We start from the raw sequence: 19,447 nt of genomic DNA on the forward strand, positions 1-19,447 counted from the left end.
AAAGGAAGACATTTTTAAATCAGAGGAACACAGATGAAAATACTACAAATCTATTCAGATTTTAAAAAAATCAGACAACTAGTTCAGATTAAGTACCCATTCTCACAGAATTCTTGCTGCAGTAATGTAACCATTAATGCTCTTTCCTATTAAGAAAGTGAAAGTCAACCACTTATTTCCACCACAAACAGCTTTAAAAAAATTTTTCATTAGATTCAAATGCACAATCATTTTTACCACCCCAAACATTTTGGCATCAATTCATTACAGTTATATAAACACTTGGTAATGTTTAAATGGGCAGTAGAAAATCAAGATGGCAAAAGGTGCAACTTGGGGCTGCGCTATTACCTGCACATCTGCTGCCAAGTGAAGAAAAACTCCTGAGAAAGTTGTACCACCTACAGTTTGATCCACAGCTTGCTGAAATCAAGGGGACTCTTACAGTGAGCTTTGAATGGGCTTCATATTTTAAGTGCTCCAAATGAAGCTCAACATCTGCGGTAGTGTAGCATCTCCTATTTTAAAGAGGGGAAAGGATTGCAGTAATTGCACCAATCAGACTAGGGAATAAAAATTTTCAGTTACGTTCATGATATGTATTGTTCCATCTGTCAGTGATGGAAAAAATGAATTACAGTGTGATGAAAAAGATCTTATTTCCAGACTGTTTCCGTTTAACTCCTAGCAGGACAGAAGCCAGCAGTATGCTGGTGGGAAAGGAATGACTACTTCCACAGTTTAGGAATTCCAAACCAAGTCTTTACATAGTGGTGAAAAAACAAAGCTCTGAATGAAGTTTGCCCTGGCCCATGCATATTATGCAAAAAAAAAAAAAACAAAAAAAAAAACCAAAAAAAAGTTAGCTAGAATTTAATTGCTGTGACCATAAAAAATAAATAGCAACAATTTATTCACAAAAATCTGGATTAGATTGATTTTTTCTTGCTTTAACAAACTGTATGACCCATTAAATTATCAGCCAGCTGTATGCTTAAGCACAACAATAAAAAAATGTAGTACATAAACACCTAAAAATCACAGTCAAAAAGCAGGCAAGTACATCAGTCTTCTGGTGGCCAAAGCACAACAGATTAGTCTGCCAAATAAGAGTACAGGAACATAAGTCGTGGGCATTAGTACTGTTAAAATTTGTTTCTACAGCCAATAAACAATTTTCTACAGTTTAATACTGTTTCTAAACAATTGTAAACGGTTTCAAATGTATGTGCAGACATAAATAACAGTAAAGGATTTAAATACACTGGCCAATAAGAAAAACAAGTTTTTAAATTTGCACGTGTGATGAGTGAGTAATTTGGAGCAAATCCATAATTAGCCACAAAGAACTCTGACCCTTCTTAGCTAAGACAGTACTGCCACCATTTCTAACACTTGTGACCACTTTAAGAAGAGGAAAAAAAATATCAGCCCTGATATACCAACCACATATGCATTCAAAATTACAGATATTTACAAGAAAAATATATATATTTAATTAAAAAGACACTGAAAAACATGGACTTTTAGTCAGATGCTGCACTTTCTGCAAAATGAGGTAATTTAGGATGCAAACAAATTAAGTTTAGTAGAGTTCAGGATCCAGTCTCCACACTTGAAGTACAGATTGCTTCAGTAAATGGCTTGACTGTTTCTATATGTTCAAAGTAAGAAATCACTAGATCCAGTTAAATCCTGTTTTGTAGTGCTCTTGATGCAACACTGACTAATGTCAGAAGGCTTCCCAGCTCAGTTTTACAACTGGTCTTTCAATAGAAAGAAAAAAAATATTTATAAATTGGTTTCATCCCAAGATGGATCGTTCATGTTCTTTAGAACTTTTCTAACAAGCTTCTCCAAGTCCTTGCGAGCTCTTTGTTCTTCTTCTAATGATTTCTTCATCTTTTTGTTATCCTGTTTAACAGAAACAGAACTATTAGTTTGGGGTTGTTTTTTTCATTTGTTTTAAGAGAAGTTCTTTTCTGACCACACACATTATCAATTAGAAATTCAGAAGTAAGCCTGTTATTAGCCATTCACAAGCACAATAAAATTTAACAGGTTACAGTTATTTCACACAGTAAAACTAAAAACAGCAAATAGATCAATCTCTATTTCCTATTTATTTGGAGGACTTAGGGGTCCTTCATAACGCAAGTGTAAGCAACAAATGGTCAGTGATCTTGAATTCTTCAGCCCAAACTTTAATAAATGAACAGTAACAGTAGAATATCTGTTGTCAGTGAAGAAGGGAAACTGAGAAACAACAGTGGAATAAGTATTCCTCTAAGAAATTCCTGTAGTTATAACTAGCTTTAGAATCTTAGAAAAGCATCTGAACACTTACTACAAATTACCTTCCCTCAATAAGTACACAAATAACTGAAAGAAGCATCTCGAAAACCATTACATTCTCTGAGAAGTGTTTTGTGACTGCATTTTAACACACACAAATACCAGAAATCTAAGACAATTCTGAATTTCAGTGAACACCAGTATCAAGAATATACACTAATGCACCACCGGATAACACTGAAATACCACAAACAACAGGACTGTAAGGATGTTACTGACCAAACCATAGAAATGCTTACATTCTTTAATCCAGAAGAGGCCAAGCTGATGCTGGCAACAGTGGGGAAGCAACCAGAAGATGACACAAGGCCCTCAAGACAAAGAGTCTACGGGTGTTTAACACAAACAGGTCTGCAATCCAGGGGTCCCACTGGACTCCCACCAGCTGTCATTTACAGAAAATTCTAGGAACAGAACAAGATCAACAGTTGCCTATGTTCTCTCCTCAAATTTGCTGTAAAACTCAGAAATTTCAAGCTTTTCTTGTAGTTACATGCTATTTCTCTTTCACTTATTTGTTGCCAATTTGGGAACCTACTTCTAAAGTGCTGAAGAACAGTGATGAATAACTGATGGAAACCACTATGAGAGGGATCCTAGTTTGTGGTTTACTCTTGGATCTACACCAACTAGTGCACCAAGTACTCCTGAACAGCTTTTACCCATAACTCCTGGGTCATTTAGGACCTTCTCAGCTCAGAGATTATTTTTGCCACTTCTCCACCTGTCAACATCAGAGCAGCAGACCAAAAATGCTTCTAAGCTAACATTCCTGAAATTACAAGAAAATGAAGTCAGCCCTTAATAAGTCTTGGTCTTGGAAGATGCCAGAAACGAAGAGTGTATTTGAAAAGGAAAACAAGAAGCAAGCTGTGGCTTTAAGTTCAAGATAAGGTGACTTTCTGTTAAGGATTACAAAGACATCAGCGGGGCCTCAATGAGGCAGCGCTTTCACCTTTTTGTACAGAAACAGCCAGGCCAATGAAATATTAGTTATTAATGCTACCTGTATTGTATTTCTAAAAAGACTACCAAGTTCACATCAAACCTAGAATATGTGCTTTTCACAGAAAACTGCAAAAATCAATTAAAACATCAACTGTCCTGTTTGAAGAATCAGGCACAACACCCTTAAAAATACTATGCGCATTTGCAGATGGGCAAAGAATTCAGATGCAAGTTTAGAGCTCAAACACTGAAGTAATTTGAATACAAACACATTCCACTTTAATACGGGAGATTTTATCTGGCTTCAGTTAAAATCAGTTTGCAAATTCACACACTGGAGAATGGGGATAATTCAATTCTTTTTCGCCTGCATTTTGTGAACTGAGTATGTAAAGTAGCATATAAATATGGCTTAAACAGGCTTTGTCCTGGCAATAAAAGATTTCTACAAGAACTTATTTGGATATATAAAACATGCTCAGAATATCAGCTGCAACTTCCACACTAGCAACTGAAGTGTAATACAGTGCAATCTCCCACATGACAAACAAGCACACTAAGCTACCCCGAGGGTTAGACCTTATTAAAAAAGGCATGTGACAGGCAAAGGAAAGGATTCCAACTCCTGAAATGAGTGGTTTTAGGAACCAGTTTGTAAGAGGTGTTCAGGTTACTGGAAGACTGTAAATCAAGGACTAAGTAGATCCAAATAATTATATTACTAAAATCAAGAACAAATGCAGTTTCAGTCTCTATATACTTATTTTGGTTGTGATACACCAGAACTGAATTTAATGCTTTGAACATTTCAAAAGTTGTAAGAACCAAAATAAACAAAACATAAGTAAATCCTCTCAGAGGCATCATGCTCTACCCAAAGGCTTCTAATGACAACCACAAAAGATGGTGGTTTTCACTTTTAAGTGAATCACAGAGATGTATTTAGTCCAAAATTTAGAGTTAATCCCTGTCCAAACTGAATCAACTTACAACTTGCATTTATTTTAATAACAAGCCTTATCTTTCCATTCTCCATGTTGCTATGTATGTAGCAAGTTACCAACCTGTCTTAACTCCTGTACTTCATCCTTTAATGCATATACTGTGTCAACAAGGCTTCTAAAATGAAAAAAGATCATCTGTTACAATGGTTTTCATAATAACATGTCTAAATCTATTACTAGACAAATGAAATTTGTTTTAAAAAAATGTTAAATGAAATCTGTTTAAAAAAAGAGCTAAGAGTTAACTTCAAATTCACATTAAAAATTTTCTTTTCCTAATTTATACTCTACAATGGTAGCAAGGGCCTGCTTTCAGCTTTTGACAGGTTACACCCCTCAAACACATATTGACCTACAGTGGTTCCTGAATTATAGCTTTCTTTAACAGAAAGATATCTGATTTCCAGAATACGCCTTAACAAAAGAAAACAGAATGACACCACACGCAAACTAGAAAGACAACATCAATTTAATAATGAAATCCTAAAGCACTTGGAAAAGCTATTTACAAGTGAAGTATACCACTCCCTGGCATTAAAGGAATAAACTGAGTATTTACAAGTGAAGCATACTACTCCCTGGCCTAGAAGGAATAAACTGAGTACCATTCACAGAGAAGCGAGGCAACAAGCATTTAAATGAAGGCCAACTGCACTCACAAGGACCAGCAGCATACTCCAGGCACCTACATCCCCTTCTATTTATATACTATGCACATTGCAGTAAGAGATGGGAGGAGGAAGAGAAGTGCAAAGTTTACTGTTTTAATCCATCATTCATTAAATGTTCTCTTACTTCTCTTCTATAACAGTCTGACCATTACTTTTAGTTTCTTCTACAATGATTTTTTCTTCTTCTGGAAGCAGGACTTGAGGAGCTGATTCTTTGCGGGAACCTGTTGTAAAAATAGATTACAAAATGAGAACCTAACAAGCAGCACTGGGGAATTTTAAAGATCATTATTTCATTCACTGCATGATATACCAAGGTATATCACTTCCAATTCCCCCCTTCCCTTCATACACATAGACTACTGACATGTTTCTTCATATTTGAAACCACAGCCTTACAACAAAAAACTACAGTCTGACATTTCTATCCTAGTGATGACAACAACTCTGCATTATTGATGGGGATGTTGCACAGTTCAATGAACAGGGCACTGGTCAACTACCAGTAAGATCTATACAAATTCACCATAGCAGAGTCAGAAAAAGATAACTGTTCAAGAAGTAGCAATTTGAGCTTGAAGAACAGATTCTGATCTCACACTGACACAAACCCATCATGGTACAGTGATAGAAAAGTTTAAAGCCCTTTCCCCCCAAGAACACCACAAACAACACAACTGCATATGTGCATAGACACATACATGCACATACACTTTGAGACATTCTTCTAGTCACATAAATGAAATACAGTGACTATATTTTAAAATAAGTGCTTCTGAAAGTACTTGACGGCTTAACAAAAACTCAAATCGTTCTAATATCTTCAGAATATTTTCTATAATTGTTACAGTTTTTAACATTAAGACAGAATTGCTATGTATCCATTCACAAAGTATGCACTCTAGAAACATTATTTAGGCTGCTACACGTTCTTAAAGATGGGCTGTAAATAAATTGCTGCCTAAACATTTGTACAGAATTCTAACATAAGACATAAGATTCTAACATAAGATAAGACATAAAACATCTTGCATATTTTGACCAAGAAACGAGTATTATCAATGTATGCTTGCCTACTAGTTCACAGCAATTAGTTTTTATTAATGAGGAACATCTCCATTCCAGCACTGTTCACACAGCTCAACAGGTACTGCGGGTTACATGCCTGTCAGGAGATAGCTCCCTCTAAACTGTTGTTTTGTGATAACAGTGTTTCTCAACGTTCATGATAAAACAGCATGACCTCAGAACACCAAGTTAAGGAAATTCAAGTTCACTGAAAAGTCATGACTTCCCTAACAGCTGCAGTCTAGCATTCTGAACAATGAGCATGTAGAGAACGTAGTTTTGCAGTACACATTAAGCTCATTAGACTATTTAAGCAATGGTAAGTATTTTTAATGCAGAAAATAGTTTCCTTAACCTGAAAGCAAAGATCAAACATATCAGTAACACGATGACCAAACTTAAAGGAATAAAGACAACTGCATATTTGAGAACAGAACCGCATCCTTGAAAGCCTTGAGAAAGCCTTGAAAGTTCTTGAACTTGCAGTGAACAAATACTTTTGGAATTAATAACCTCCCTCATTTTGAAGGGAAGGAGTAATCTACAAAATAAGCACAGCAAAAATCAAGCTCATGGATGTTTGCTTGCACTGTCTATCTTTAGTTGCAAAAAGTCACCTTATGTTTGTTTTGATTAATTGGTTACCTCTTTTAGCTTTATTTGCCTGAGGTGTCACACAGAACTCATTCAGCTAAATGTTATTTCAGGACATTAGTTGGTACCAGCTCCTATTAAATGTACCAATCCTTATAATCCAATACAGTTATTACACATATGCATGTAAAACAAAGTCCACACTGGCATATCCTGATCCACATACAGCGCGATAAACAGTACTACTGAGACAGAATACACTGTTATATTAAAATAAAACATTCACCAACACTGTACACAAAATGAGACCACACAGTACGCATACACACTTACACAAGGTAAACTGCTCATGTGAACACTGGCCTTCCTGTGCCACAGAATATCAACTACTGAAGAATTCAGGACATTGCAAGTGTGACCCTCACCTTCACTGCTCTCATACAAATAGAACGATGCTTTTTAAGCCCCCTATGCACTTGCTAACTATAAGCACATAGTTCACGAATCCTACAACAAAGGAGGATCTTGTTAATAACTGAGTACATGCACAGAAGTGTCAGGTTTGATGTGTCAAGTCCCATTTGATGTGTTAAGTTCAAAAGGCAAAATGAAGCTGTGGAATCGTCCTGCTTTCCTATAACATTTACACCAAAGGCCTTGTTTTATTCCTGCATCTCAGATTAACTTCAAGCATCACCTGGTCACTAGCATTCAGCAGTACTCCCCAAAGTAACCCTTCAACCTCTACCAGCTTATCAGGGACTATTCTCCATGAAACTATTTCTCTCCAGAAAGGATTACAAGCTACAGCTCTAGGACACGAAGAGGGGGCTGCATTCCAGGACAGTGGAGACTGCACAGAGCTGTACTAAAAGGACAGGTCAATAGGTTGTTGCAACTTAGGTAATCCTAGACACCCCCTCAAATGATTTCCACATTTTCACAAAGTAGTGCAGAAGAATCAAGATTTATTTCAGGTTACCACATCTGCCCTTCGCCAATCCTAAATTTGCAAGTTCTGTGCTGAACTGTATGACATGACACTAGTCAGTCTCATTCCAAGTCGAACAGGAAAAAAAGAGGATGTTCAAATGACGTCAAAAAGCTCTGCTCCTATATCAATCAGAAGTCCTAGGTTAAAAATAATGACAGTGGGAAAAATAACATCTCAAGCTTTACGAGACAGGTTTAGTTTTGATTTACTTTTTGGTAGAGTTGTTAAATGAAGGAAGAGAGAAAAAAATGTATGGCAAACTCAAGTAATTACTTGATGATTAAAGAAATGTAAGAGCTGAGGAAGCTGCCGTAACTTTTCAGTGGGGAAACTTATAAATCCAGAATCTTGGAAGAATGAGGTACCCCACACTGAGTGGGCTATAATTAAGACAAAGGCAAAATAAAGAACCACTATTATTGAGATTCAACCATCACTTAAATACCATCAAGAAAGTAAAGGTTCGACTTTAACATTGCTCAGCCCTAGAGTTCTAATACTTCTTATCAATACTGCATCCTAAATTGGAGATTGAGTTTGCTAAAGCAATAGAGTAAAGCAAATAGTAATACAGCCCACCAAGACTTGAGGCCTTATCAACACACACAACACATGACACACAGAGCAGGCCTGGCAGTAGCAGACCACTGCTTTTAGTTTTCAGTGTTTGACCCCCATCTCAGCCTAACAAGCCTCACTGGCAAGCAGTTCTGAGCACATCCAAAAAATGAACCAATTAAGCCAGTAACAATACGGAAGCGCATATTCATTTCACATTCTTTAAGCTATTAAATTCAGGCCTCGTTTCAAAGCCTGCTCCCCTCACAAGTCAGAGAACAAAGCTCCTCTCTCCATTTAGCCATTCTGAGTAGAAGGCACACCCAGATACTTTACATTCACAATTACACTGTGAGTTTGTCTTCTTCCAGAGAAGATGAGGTTCTAGTTTAAACTAGAAAGTGAGATTCACAGTGATAGTGGTTCATCAAAAACAAACAAAATTCAGACCATCAAGTTCTACTCCACAACTTGAAAGAACTGCAATTTTCTTCACTTTTTCATACCCTTATTATGATAAGGAAAGGAGGGGAATAAAGCACAGTAAAAGGCCAAAAATTAGAAATAATATTTACAAATGTATAGCTCTGTTTTCTACCAACTTCACTAGGCTCTCTTCATAACCTAAGTGGTTCTAAATTATTTCCTTGGGTTTCAAAGACAGAAGTCTGACAAAGACAATCATAAGGGCAGCTCCAAGAGTAAGTAATGCCTCCTATTTTATTTATTGGCCCACAGTGTCAGAGGCAGATGGTGGTGGCATGGCAGTACGGGGTTGAACCTTCTCACCAATATCCTATTACATGCTGCTGCCGTGGGCCAGATGGCAGCAGAGGGGCAGTGTGACACAACAGTGTCTGACATGGAAGTGTGTATGAAACAAAGGTGTGCAAAGGAATTCCTCCGTGCAGGAAAAACACTGCCATTCATAAACACTTGCTGAACATTTATGGACACCAAATGGTGGATTGAACACAGTAAGCATGAAAGACAAGCCACATTCCAGACAGTCATGCAGACTGTTAAAAGCATTGCATGCAAGCTCTTGCTCATTGCTGGCAAAAAAATGCACAGCTAATGATGGTGACATTGATGATAAAGAGTTGTGTAGCTGAGAATTTGCTCTATCAAATAGTATTACCATGCTCTTTGTATGTTAGAGCTTTCATGGAAATCAACAGGAGGCACTACTTTCTGAGTGACCCATGCATGTTCACACACAATTTTTAGACAAATTAGTCACTGGTATATACAGATATGTCATTTTCCTGCGGAAGGAGACGCTGAATGAAAATAAGAATTGCTTACTTAGAACACATTTTTTCATTGCATTAGTTACATTTCAAGATGCTGAAGTGGATAAGCAGACCTGCGAAATTCACCTTCTCTTTCTCACTGCATCTGATGTCAAAGCTCCCAAATTGTGTGTGTTGACATTAGAAGTACTGAGAGAAAAGAAAGGAAATCCTTTGTGCTATAGATCTGTCAGAAGTCAAAAGGGAGCCTGCCCTTAAACATCTGATGCAAGTAAGAAATTACACCAAAACTTTAAACATGTATAAAATACACCATTTGCTTGTGAATTCTTGCAAGTAGCAAAAAATTCTAGCACAAAGATATTTATGTTTTTTTTTGTTTGGTTGGTTTTTAACTAGCAGCTATTCACAACTAGGAAAGAACCCCACAAAACTCAGATGACAGATCTAGGCAGGTTACAAAAAAACATATCAGTGAATAAGAAAAAAAATAATTGTAATGGACTGAAACAAACATACGACTCCACATCCAAGCCTCAGTCACTTCAAAACAGAATGAAGAGTTTGAAAGACCGGTACAGCATTTGAAGAAGTGGCATATTTTTTCAAAGACAATAATTTGAAAGAGTTATCCCACAATATTTACTACATTTCACTAAGCAGTATAAATAAAAATGCAACCAGATGGCTGTAGAATAAAACCTAAACTTACATCATAGCAAATATATATATATATATATATGACCTTTCAACAGAACTAGATTTTGTTTGTTTAATAGAACTACTTTGTTCTATTAGTATGTATAATAGATGATTATTTTATTTTAAACCACTCATATATGAATTTCTTAAATAGAAGCACAAGATGATTTGCTTTAAGGAGAAAAATGTACAATATTAAATCCTGAAAACTGTAGTACTGTAGAAACACTGTAGAAATCCATATATCCATAAACAGTATCTCTGGTAACAGGTTCTGTAGTAGCATGTTTTAAGTTGTTCCAATTATTCAACTGTGCTTTTACTGAAAATATATCAATTTAGAAAATGAAAGAAGATAATTAAGGAGGGACAGAGACTACAAAAGCATTCCGTGAGCAACAAAATTTCTGAACAGTTATTCTAAAATAAACACCAAGACAAATACTTCATATTATATGGAATTTCTTGCTGTTGCCAATTACATTAAACAAAGATTATACACAACTCAAAAACGCTTTTTCACTTCAGCATTTGATTCCTCTATGGAGAAGGGAGGGGAGAAAGGAGGTACTGGGAGAAGAGGGAGTAAAGTGTTAAGCTACTAGTTATGTTGTACTTTCCCCCTATGTAATAATTAAATATTAAAGTCACAGTCTAGCAAATGCAAAATTTATTTCAACTGTACATAACAGATGTCCTTTTTTATATAAAACAAAACACTTAATTGATATATGCAACCACAAACAATATGCATACTGTACAGTACAATGCAACATTCAGATATACATCCATTTTGTATTTTCAAAAGGTAGTCACCTACTGAAAATGGCTTCTCCCATTCACAAATGAAGTGCACAATATATATTATTTTTTCTATGCCTTACGTCACTATATACACATTACTGTGTTTTGGCAAGATTATGCAAAACACACAATTAATATCTGTTGGCTTCGATTTATGGCAAATATCAATTTATGGGAACACTGTGTAAGCCATGTGAAGAGGGGCTGACAATGGCTTGAACCTACCTTCTAACTCAGATTCTCCATCCTCCCAGTATATTAGTGTCTGTACACATGTATTTTACAGAATTGCATAAACAGAAGGTACTATTATTACCATGACTAAAGTTCCACAAAAATAGAAACACTGAACCTTTGGACTGAATACCACCATTTCCACTTTGCTTTTTTATTATTTTTTAGAAGGATGTCGCAGTAATACTCTTGATCAACTCACAATAGTTAGTGGTCTGCAACACTGCACGACTTAAATGTGTAATATCGTTAAAGTCATAATTACGAACTCACATTAACAACTTAAATGCTACAATAAATAATGGTGGTAAACCGTCAAAGCTTTGGTGCATAGAAAGTCAAAATCTTCAACTCTTGACAACAAAACATTCTGCGTGATATGGAAATTCAAGTGCAGCAACTGTATTTCCAACTCATTTTACACTGTAACATGAAATAGACATAAAAGAATTATCTAATGAGCTAATGCAGAAAACGTTACTTAATTAGAACACCACAACTTAACATGGAAAAAAAAAACCAAAAAAACAATCCAAACTTCCCATATAAATAAAACAAGAACTAAAATGAAAAGGGGAAGTGAAGTGCTTACAGATGCACTGTGGAATGGTATGGAGCACACACACTTATTTCATTTCTCTAAGCAACACTCCTCCACTCAGGAAAAAGTTCAACATATAAGTTCCTGGTCCTTAAGTTAATATATGACTGCAAGTAAGATTTGCCCCTAAAACTTCTGTTGAATAAGCATTGCTGCTTTTGTTAGTCAAGCCTTCAAATACAAGCAACAGTGATAAAAGATAAAGCAGGTGATCAAACAGTGCATGATGAAACGCGAATCTACAATTATTAAGTGCTTTGAAACAGCTTTTCCATGTTGATCACGTTGTGGAATCATTCATTATCTAGCAAATACTAACTTTCTGATCACGTAAACTGCAGGACAGTATTGATTACTTGTAAACTTTTAAACAGCGTGATCAAATTCCCAGGTAGCAGTTCACAGCATCATTAGTTACTCTGAATTAGTTCAGTAATATAGCTGTATACTGGATAAAACAAAGGGATAAAGGAATTACATACAGAGATTCTGATGAAAATGAGAACTATTTCTGTTCTTTTATCATCTGTGTCTCAATAATGTTAACAGTGATTTATAAAACACTATATTTTTTGTTTCAATCCCAATTGCCTCATCCACAGGACAGAACACACGCTTCACCCCAGCCATGCCCCAGGAACAGGTTCAAGACCACCAGCTGTGCGTAAGGTGCCACAGTTCTCTGAAAAGCCAACATGATTGTAGGTGAAGAGCTGTTGCTGAAAACAAACCTGCTCATGAGAGAAGTTACAAGACAAAATCTTGTCATGGACATGCTCCAAACAGTAAAACCAAAAGCCAAGCATTCTGTTTTCAAGAACATCATACAAGCCATTTTGATTGCAGTTGTACCTAGAGTTTCAGATGCTGAACACTTGAGTTTTCATCTGGGGAGCCATTTTCATCTCGTCCTTTCAGGAAGAATGGTCACTTGACAGCTGTGTATTTTAACAGGCAAGTAAACATCTAACCCCTGTTTTCTGCCACGCTACTGCATACAGTAAAGTGACAATATGACCAGAGGTAATATGAGATTATCAAAACACTGCATGTAATGAGCATGGACTGCTGGGTTTTCATGACAAGCGCCAGACTGAGGGTGAGGGGAAGAGCAGTGTGATCCTTCATATAGACGTCTAAGCAACAACGAGGAGACAGCAGTATAAAAACAAGTTTTTATGAATTAGCAAACGCTTTTCCAAACAAATGGGCCAGATATGTGAATCTGAATGACTTCACAGCTCTTGTACTGTTAATTCTTAAACCGTATTTTTCTTACTACCAGCTCCATGTTTTGTTAATAATATGTAGAAAATTTAACAACTATCACTGACGTATTTCCATATTGCTGGCACTCAGCTCGTAAGCCAGTATGGTTTCAGTACAAAATACAAAAATGTGCTGTATCCAAAAGGAGAAAAGAAAAAAGAAAAAAGGACCTGTTGCTACACTGACCAAAACCAAAAGTAAAGACCATTCAGAGCTACAAATTAATATCTGCCACTTAAAAAAACCTCAAGAAATATCATCCTTGGCAGGATATACACTTTTTAGAATGACTTATTTGTATGTGCGTTGGCAATAGAGCCTTCCACCAGGTATAACTGAAGTTTCAGAAGCTCCCTCAGAAGTTGTTAAAATATCACATTAAAGAGACAAGGAACAGCAAGAAAACATCTAAGAAAAGCAGGCTGTGATACAACAAGCATTTGTTAAGAAAAAGCTCAGAAGTGCATTAGTTCTGGTGAGAGATATATGAGCAACAGCTCTTACGAGATGTAGACCCCATTCTGTAACTATGGGCTGTCCATATACTGTCATAGTCAGAGTCTTCTGAGAGGTCTGAAGGCTCCAAACGAGAAAGACTACTGCGACGACCCAAGGAGTCTAGACTTGATTGGTCATCATCAGCCAAGACGTGATTATGCATCAGGTCAGTGCCTTGCCATGCTAAGGATGTACAGGTGAAATGAAATGGTGGATGTGGATAGGCAGAGGTGGGATGAGGAGGAGAACGTAAGGAATAGCCACAACCAAACACATGAAATAAAAGCAAAAGGTGATGGGAAGAGAAGGAAAAGAGAAAATATTGTTAAAAAGGCACCAAAGCTTTTTCTTTTTTTCATTTTCTTTTTCAATTTTGGGGGGATTTAGGTATAAACAAACACTCATCGCAATAATTTCTGAACTGTTACAATCAAATTTTTTGAAGTGTTTTTTTTAAGCTTACAAGCAGCCTCAGTTGAGGATTTTCAGTAACCAAAATCTTGTCTGAGGGTGGATTTTTTGGATGAAGGGGTTTGGTTCTTTTCAAGTAAAGAATCAGTTCTGGCCTGGGGGAGATCTGATTTGGGACAGAGCAATAAACACAGCAAGCCAGCATGATCAAGTGCTGATGTGAAAAGCAATAGCCCCTTCCCCAATACACATCCAGACCTTCATCCTTTCCCTCCCTTGCAATGACACAGCCATTTGCACAGCTGCTTGGTGAACCAGGGCAGGAAACGGCTTCAAACGATAATTAATCCTTTACATTTCTTTTTCAGGTAGATAAATAATTTCCCACCAGCTCACAATACAGCCACATAAGTGCTTGTGTCACCACTACAAAGAGGAAAATGCAGGGGGAAAAAGCAAGGTTCTCATGCAGAGCAGGGCTGCCAACTTTCTACGTGTGCAGCACCATCTCATATCCACTCCAAGGGATTGCCAAGCTGAAGCTTCTTTGTGCCTGTAACCCTGCTGTTTGTTTAACCAAGTAGACACTGGACTGATAGGAAAAAAAAAAAAAGGCCAAAGAGGCTAACAGCAATACAGTCTGGTGCCTCCTACCCCCTCACACACCTCTTCTATCTGAATCTGTATTTGCATTCAAATACTATAATATGCCTATGTAGATAAATATGACTAAAGATACCTTCTCCCACCCTATTTGCCCTGTTTGAGTTTTGTTGTTGTACTGCTATTTTGTTTTTGTTGTTTTCTTTTTTAATAAAAAAAAAAAGCCTGGCAATATCTGAAGACTGAATCTATGTAAGTGGCCACGTTACAAGCCACAATCTGCATGACACTGCAAAAGATTTAAGCCCTCATTTGGAGCAGAAACGTGAAGTAAACTCATTTTAAGCAGAGGAAAGTGAAACTTATTTGCATACGTCCCCCAAACTAGCTCCTATATCTTCCGCACCCTGAAAAACTTGTTCTGCTACCTCTTATGCCACTCCCATCCAGCGTGCACTGATGCCACAGCAACACTAAGCTGGCACTGCCAAGGGCAGCACCTCCAGGGCTTTGCATTAAGGTGCAGCTAGCAGAAATATCAAATCAGTGATGTGAGGGCCAGGTAGAAAACTAACACAGAGCTAAGAAAGTGGTACGTAAAAATGGCATAGTTCACTAAAAGGCTATTCTTGCATTCTGTCTTTTTATACTGACCACTGCTTTCCACAGAAGGAAATCCCAGCATCATTTCTCCCCCACTTTCCAATTCCAGCCTACAAAGGGATCTTCAGAAACTTGAAGTCTTAGATGGCAACACTACTCTTTCCAAACAAAGCAGCAAAATCCTTGCTTCTTGCTGCAATTACGAGCAAATAAAAGCTGCTGACTTCTGATGTATGCAATGACACCAACTGCACTATGTATATTTCTTAAATATACATAGAAAGGAAAAAAACAGCAAGCAAAAAGTCATATTCATTAGACGTCTGCACACACACACACAACTGTGCAAGTGCAAATGTTTCCCCAAGCATTTCTTGTCACACTATTCTTGAATATAACCAACAAATCCAACTAAATATATTTAACAGCAGTCATCTCAATTAATTTTGCTGGAACAACAGCATATCTTCAGAATTTTGAGCATGTTCATTTCCTTTTATCCAATTCAATATACTACAATAATGACTGTAGGGCTAGAAAACGGGTCAAAATTAATCAAAAATGATGTCATATTAGCCAATTTATGGAACTGGTAATTATCACTTTAGAGATCTACAGTTTGTCAAGATCAAAAATTAAAATGAATATTTTTGCTGTTGCTTCAAATGTTTCAAAAGTCTAATGCAAGGGTCATATTCCCATTTTTTATGTACATATGGATACACAGTTTCTGCATTTTTCAAGGTGATAACAGTACATGAACACATATTATGTAAACATACGACTTATGTCCACAAGTGTCCTTTGAGACTTCTCACCTGCCAGCAGAAAGTGCTTCTGCCTGGACACAGGCAGGAAGACCTGTGGCTAGCAGTAACAGTGTTTAACACTGTAATTTAAACAATGAACAAGGAGTTACTTGCAATGTCTATTCTTCTAATTCCTGACAATAGCAAAAACAGACAGGTACTCCAGGATCATTGCACAGCACTCCAAGGACACCTGAATTAAATCCTTAATCATCAGTGTGAAAATGGTGCAAACTGGAACAAACCCAACAGCGTTTTCTCCACTTTTGTGTAAGCAGAACACATGCTGATGGACTCCCCTGCTTTGAGCAACATTTTACTTACAACACAGAGGAACTCCGCATGGCAACCTTGATTTGGATTAAATGAAGGAGGACCCCAGAGGCATGTTACGAGTTTTCAATAAGCTAGATATTGATCTGAGAAACTATAAATGGCTTTAAGCAACAGACAGATCTGAGAACAGTTTCTTTTGAAATTATGACATGGGATTAAAGTTCGTAATTAATACTAGAAACAACTGCTGGCAATAAAAGAAATCTGTACAGCCTCGTGTTACTTTTCCTAAACAGAAGACCTTGCTGAACCAAACAAGACAGAAATATACTTCTCCACAACCATGACTTACTCTTTATTCCTCTCTACTTACCAACTTATTTAAATTTATCAAAAAAACACTATCATATTCTAGCAAGACACCTCAAAACCTCTGATTCGCTGGCAATTTTAAATCATGACAAGTAGCCACTTCTAACGTATTCTAAATAAGCACCGGAAGAAATATAATCTATAAATATAAAACCATGTCTTCCAATATGTAAGCACTCCAGCACTAATACTAAGCCAAAATCAGGTTATTAACTTCTTTCAGGTCCAGCTTGCTATTTATAAAGTTCTGAGACCACTTACACTACACTTATCTGTCCTGAAAACCATCCGATTTGCGGTGTAGTTATCATATCGGTATTTTCTAACTTACTTGAATTTAGTGTTTGACGTGTTTTGGCACTTGTGCAATATGCTTCAATGACTTTAAGAATTTGAGCATCTTCTTCTAAAGCAGCTGTACCTAGAAGCAACAGAAAATAATGAAATTTTAACATGGGTATGCGTTTCTTAATAAAGATAAAGCCTTCTAAATCATGCTTGTTTAAAGCTAAATTCTACATATTTTAATTGAGACCAAAGTTCCACCTAATAAAGCCTTTAAAATTCTTAATCGTTTCAAGAACCAAGCTTCAGTGACTGAAAGTAACAACAGAAAGAGAAATTCCTATTAAAAAACATCATGCTTTAAACATCAAGATGTAACAGCATCGTCTGTTAGCCAGCACATCCAGGTTTATTTTTTGTGATTTATTGTTGTGACAGCAAAGTCAACTCTGCAAAACTTTGTCAGGACTGACTGACAAGCTAACTGTTGAAGAAATGGTCTTGACTAGGTACAGTTTATCCATGGTTCAAGAGATGCAGATATTCCAAAGTGCAGGTTCCTTCTCTTCCAAGGTGAGAAAAATAATGGGGTTTTGTTGTAGTTAGAAAGCAGCACCGTATCGCTACCACAGCAAAACAAATATTTCACTTCTGAAATCAATACTGAGAAGGCACTCAGATGTAATGCCTCCCTTTGGTTTGTCTGCTATAAAAGTCAAACCTATTTATCAGTAAGCTTTAGTTTTAATAGAAATCCTTCAATGGAAAACTCTTACATTTGCACAAACTGGAATAGGCTGTTGGAGCACTACTACGTTTGCTGAGCAAGTATATGCAGCTTAAACTGAGGGAAAAGAGAGAGATGTACAGGAGGTGGAAACAGGGTTGTGTAGCCTGGGAAGAATCCAGGGATGTCGTCGGCATGTGCAGAGATGAGAGCAGGAAAGCCAAGGCACAGAGGGAGCTGAACTTGGTGAAGGATGTGAAAAATAGTAAGGGGTTCTACAGGTACATAGGCAGAAGGAGACAGAGCAAGGAGAGTGCTCCCCCTCTGATTAACAAGAATGGAGAAAATGGAAAATGGAAAAAGCTGAGGTGCTCAATAACTGCTTTGCCTTGTCTTCACTGGTGGACAGGTACCCCTTGTCTGCTAGGACCCTGATCCTATAGGTGTGGGTGAGAGGAGCAGATTCTGTCCCACTGTAACTGTGGAACAAGCCTGAGACCTCCTCACAAAACTGAATGTATGTAAGTCTATGGGGACAGATAATAAGCATCCCAGGGTTCTAAGAGAGACAGCTGATGTGGTTGCTGAGCCGCTCTCTACCATATCTGAAAAATCATGGAAGTCAGGTGAAATCTCTAGAGTTTGTAAAAAGGGAAACATGACTCCCATTGTTAAGACAGGGAGAAAGGATGACCTGGGGAACCACAGGCAGTGAGCTTCACCTTTGGTCCTGGGAAGACCATGGAGCAGAGCCTGCTGGTTACAACATTAAGGCACATACAAGACAAAGAGATGATTCAAGACAGCCCACATGGCTTCCTCAAGGGCAGATCTTTCCTGACCAATCTGGAGGCCTTCTATGATGGAGTAATGGCATCAATACATAGGGAAAGGGCAATGTATGTCGACTACCTGGACCTCCGATGTGGTTCCTCACCACATTCTTCTCTCTAAGTTGGAGGGGTATGGATTTGAAGGATAGACCGTTCAATGGATTACGAACTGGCTGGCTGGTCACAGCCAAAGGGTTGTGATCAACAGTTTTATGTTTGGGTGGAAGCCAGTCACAGGTGGTGTCCCCAAGGGTAAGTTTTGGGACCAGTGCTCTTCAACATCTTCATCAACGACGTAGACAATGGAATCGAGTGCACCCTCAGCAAGTTTGCAGACAACACCAAGCTGAGTGGTGCACTGTAGGAAAGGGAAGCCATCCAGAGGGACCTGGACAGGCTGGAGAAGTGGGCCCGTGTGAAACTAATGAGATACAAGGCCAAGTGCAAGGCTATATATTTCTATATTTCAGATATATTTCTAATCCAATCCAAACAAATAGAAGCTGCTCCACATATTTACTAGAAGACTATACATATACTGCACACAGAATGCAATGAAGTAGATCTAGAACACTGTAGCAAGTACCAGGGACAGGACTAGCATGGACTCAAAACAATGCAGGGCAACAAACAACCAATTTACTATTGTTTCGTAGTTAAATCTGATTTTCTTCCTTATGGCAGTTACAAGATGAAAATTAAGGAAATCCTAAAAAGCTGTCTGATAGGAGAATGTTTACAATAACACACTTCATGTATTCAACAGGCAAGGTACACAGGTTTAAGAAGCTCATGAGCAAAGAGCGGACACAAAACAGAAGTTGGAATAAAAAATTCTGACCTTCCAGTGTGAACATCAGCTATTTTAAACACCTTATCTTTCACTGACACAAGCAATCGGATCATTCATTCACACAAATTTACAAGGCACTTCAACAGCCTACATCACCTGACCTAGCTTGCTTGTCTACT

The 19,447-nt window shown here is 37.5% G+C and overlaps 1 protein-coding gene across 4 annotated transcripts in view; it reads right to left on the reverse strand.

The window, feature by feature from the left end:
* Window positions 1–1,472: 1,472 nt before the first annotated feature.
* ARHGEF7 (Rho guanine nucleotide exchange factor 7) overlaps window positions 1,473–19,447 on the reverse strand; it is a 105,395-nt gene continuing 87,420 nt past the window's right edge. For 2 of the 4 annotated variants that reach the window (XM_065740996.1, XM_065740998.1), the window contains 5 exons: window positions 16,962–17,051; window positions 13,563–13,739; window positions 5,103–5,202; window positions 4,368–4,422; window positions 1,473–1,914 (listed from right to left, as the gene is read on the reverse strand). In XM_065740996.1, coding sequence (XP_065597068.1) covers window positions 1,792–1,914; window positions 4,368–4,422; window positions 5,103–5,202; window positions 13,563–13,739; window positions 16,962–17,051 — 545 coding nt within the window. In that variant the 3' untranslated portion in view covers window positions 1,473–1,791. The remainder of the gene's footprint in view (window positions 1,915–4,367; window positions 4,423–5,102; window positions 5,203–13,562; window positions 13,740–16,961; window positions 17,052–19,447) is intronic. The other 2 variants (XM_065740997.1, XM_065740995.1) reach the window with 1 other exon arrangement.

Source organism: Cyrtonyx montezumae, unplaced genomic scaffold, assembly GCF_038088225.1.
Source record: "Cyrtonyx montezumae isolate F1298 unplaced genomic scaffold, pur_monq_1.0 scaffold_3, whole genome shotgun sequence".
Taxonomy (NCBI): domain Eukaryota; kingdom Metazoa; phylum Chordata; class Aves; order Galliformes; family Odontophoridae; genus Cyrtonyx; species Cyrtonyx montezumae.